The 3,087-nt window shown below is 37.5% G+C and overlaps 1 protein-coding gene across 1 annotated transcript; it reads left to right on the top strand.

Moving 5' to 3' along the window:
* The first annotated feature begins 1,533 nt into the window (after positions 1-1,533).
* Prx6a (Peroxiredoxin 6a) lies at positions 1,534-2,944 on the top strand. Its single transcript, XM_011301044.1, has 5 exons — positions 1,534-1,821; positions 1,903-2,059; positions 2,192-2,409; positions 2,478-2,550; positions 2,703-2,944. Exons 1-5 carry the CDS (start codon positions 1,736-1,738, stop codon positions 2,850-2,852), a joined length of 684 nt encoding a protein of 227 aa, XP_011299346.1. The 5' UTR covers positions 1,534-1,735; the 3' UTR covers positions 2,853-2,944.
* Positions 2,945-3,087: the final 143 nt, after the last annotated feature.

Below are 3,087 nucleotides of genomic sequence, written 5' to 3'. Positions count from 1 at the left end.
TTTGAACAAGTATCAGGGGAGTATGGAAATGTTATAATAAAAAACAGAAACCAATTTTCTAACGCAGAAATTAACACTCACCCACTCAACTGGTCCCTCTGACAGCGGGACTCCTACTGAGGCAGTTACCGAGTCGGCTGACGAGCAGACACGCCAGCGCATTGCGTGTGGCACCCTCTCTCTTGGGGTGAGATTCTAGAATGCCGGTGGGGTCACTCTAATTCCTAGAACTGACCCTCTACTTCAGTCAATCCTCTTTGATTCAAACGCTGGTTGTACATCAGGAGAGCATGCCAATTGAGGAGGTATTCACTGAAATTGCAAAATTCAAAATTTTCAAAAAAGTATCAGGGGATCATGAGAATCGAGGAGGTATTCACGGAAATTTGAAAATTCAAAATTTTTGAAAAAGTATCAGGAAAGCATGAGAATTGAGGAGGTATTCACGGAAATTCGAACATTCAAAATTTTTGAAGAAGTATCAAGAGAGCATGACAATTGAGGAGGTATTCACTGAAATTGAAAGATTCAAAATTTTCAAAAAAACATCAGGGAAGCATGAGAATCGAGGAGGTATTCACGGAAATTTGAAAATTCAAAATATTTGAAAAAGTATCAGGGGACCATGAGAATCGAGGAGGTATTTACGGAAATTCGACAATTCAAAATTTTTGAACAAGTATCAGGCGAGTATGGAAATGTTATAATAAAAAACAGAAACCAATTTTCTAACGCAGAAAGTAACACTCACCCGCTGAACTGGTCCCTCTGACAGCGGGACTGCTACTGAGGCAGTTACCGAGTCGGCTGACGGGAAGACACGCCAGCGCATTGCGTGTGGCGCCCTCTTGGGGTGAAATTCTAGAATGCCGATGGTGTCACTCAAATTCCTAGAACTGAGCCTCTATTTTAGTCAATGCCCATTTTCACTGCAAGTGAAAAATTCAAAATTTTTGTAAAAGTATCAGGGGAACATGACAATCGAAGAGCTATTCAGTTTTTAACCAATATTTCGATTGATTAGCCATTTACAAAAGGTAAAATTGGAATTATTTAAAAAAAAATATGAATGACGGCGGGATCGAACTCGGGCCGTCGGCGTGCTAGCCGAGCACGTTACCGCTAGGATAACGCACTATTACAATAAAATAATTTCATTAGGAGTATATATTTTGCAAAAGTATCGTTTTAAAAAATTGCTAATTTTTCAATTTCACTGGATATCTTCTCAATTTTGAAAAATTCAGTTTTTAAACGATATTTCCATTGATTAGTTATTAAAAAAAAACAATTGGAATGATTTTGATTAAAAAAAAAATGAATGATGGCTAGCATCGAAGCCTAGCCGTCCGCGTGCCAGCCAAGCACATTGCCCACTAGGCAACGTGCTCATTATGAAATTATAATTTAATTAGTAGTATATCTTCAATATATTGACCACTTTTTTCCACTTGAACTTCCACAAGATGTGGCTTTCCCCTTCCGCTCGTTCTAGAGTCGGCTAAATTTCAGTTAAACAAATAAAAAACAAAAAGCATTCATATCCCCCCCCATACCCTCTTTAGTTGCCATGTTGGTGAACATGACATAATTTAGGTTATAAAGTTTGCTGCTGCGACGTGTAAAAAACGCAAAAAACCGGTGGTCAATTTTTTACTGAAGAAAATCATAAAATTAAGTGACTCTTTTCGTAGGCTGTTAAATAATCCATATATATCCAATAACTCGAGTCATCATGGTGCTGCTGGGCGAGAAATTCCCAAATTTTGATACAAATACAAACGTCGGAAAGATCAATTTCCACGAGTGGCTGGGGAACTCGTACGTCAACTCTATTTTTTTATCAATCGTATTGTTTTCGTTTAATACTCAATGATGAAGGATTTTGTCATTATGGAATAGATGGGGAATACTATTCTCTCATCCCAACGATTTCACTCCAGTTTGCACTACGGAATTGGCGAGAGTTGTGAAGCTGATGCCAGATTTCCAGAGGCTCGGTGTTAAGCCTATTGCATTATCTTGTAATTCAGTCGACTCACATATCGAATGGATCAAAGTAATAATTACCATGAATTAATTCATAATTATTAATTATTATTTTTTCCCCTCATTTTACATATTGAATGAGGGAAATTATATGATTGTCGAATGATGATCTGGAGATTAATCAGTTGTTCTTATAATTTAGGACATCAAAAGTTATGCTGGTGTTTCCATAGATGGATTTCCCTATCCCATAATTGAAGATGAATCTCGTAAGATAGCTACAAGTCTCGGTATGTTGGACCCCGATGAGACAGATAAGGATGGGCTGCCCGCAGCTGCCAGAGCCGTTTTCATCATAGACCCAAAGAAGAAAATGAGATTATCGATTCTCTATCCCGCTACTACTGGCCGAAATTTCGAGTAACTTTTTTTTTCTCTTCCTCTCACCTATTTATTCTCGATTGCATAATTACAATCTTTTATTACAGCGAAATAATCAGAGTTATCGAGTCTCTGCAACTGACAGAACAGCACAAAGTGGCAACCCCAGTTGATTGGAAGGTTTGTATTCAAGTTTTCAAAATAAAAACCAGAATTGCCTTTCTATCAGAAAAGAACTTTTTAAAACACACGTAACTATCCCGAGAACAATTAGAATGTTTAAGGGATATTGTCGAATGAATTCCTCTTTCTCAAAACATTGTACTTTTCAGAAAGGAGATGACGTGATGGTCCAGCCAACAGTGAGCGACGAAGAAGCCCAGAAAACGTACGCTGATAAGCTAAAAACAATAAAACTTCCATCAGGGAAGGGCTACCTTCGAATGGTCCCTCACCCCTGCGACCTGAGCAGTACAATGTGACCCTCAAGTCCCAAAAAACCGAATAAACCCCCTCCCGAAAAAAACCAATGTAACCCAAATATTTTAATTAATGAATAAAATAAACGACTATTCCAACAATTTCATTTTGTTTCATTTAATATTTAATCACGTTCTTGCAAACAACAAAAGAAGCCATTTATTATTTCACCTCTTTTGTTTTCTCATAATTAAAAGTACACTGCATTATATACACTTGTCCAAGTACACGATTATC

This window comes from Fopius arisanus, unplaced genomic scaffold, assembly GCF_000806365.1.
Source record: "Fopius arisanus strain USDA-PBARC FA_bdor unplaced genomic scaffold, ASM80636v1 scaffold00020, whole genome shotgun sequence".
Lineage (NCBI taxonomy): Eukaryota > Metazoa > Arthropoda > Insecta > Hymenoptera > Braconidae > Fopius > Fopius arisanus.
The sequence above is the reverse complement of the archived record's forward strand: the minus strand, read 5'-3'. Positions and strand labels throughout refer to the sequence as shown.

What these genes read in the sequence shown, in the direction of transcription:
- Prx6a (XM_011301044.1), top strand. Translation starts at nt 1,736, where the DNA reads ATGGTGCTGCTGGGCGAGAAATTCCCAAATTTTGATACAAATACAAAC. An exon ending in CACGAGTGGCTGGGGAACTC is followed by an intron (nt 1,822 to 1,902) that starts GTACGTCAACTC and finishes ATTATGGAATAG; the next exon opens with ATGGGGAATACTATTCTCTC. An exon ending in CAACCCCAGTTGATTGGAAG is followed by an intron (nt 2,551 to 2,702) that starts GTTTGTATTCAA and finishes TGTACTTTTCAG; the next exon opens with AAAGGAGATGACGTGATGGT.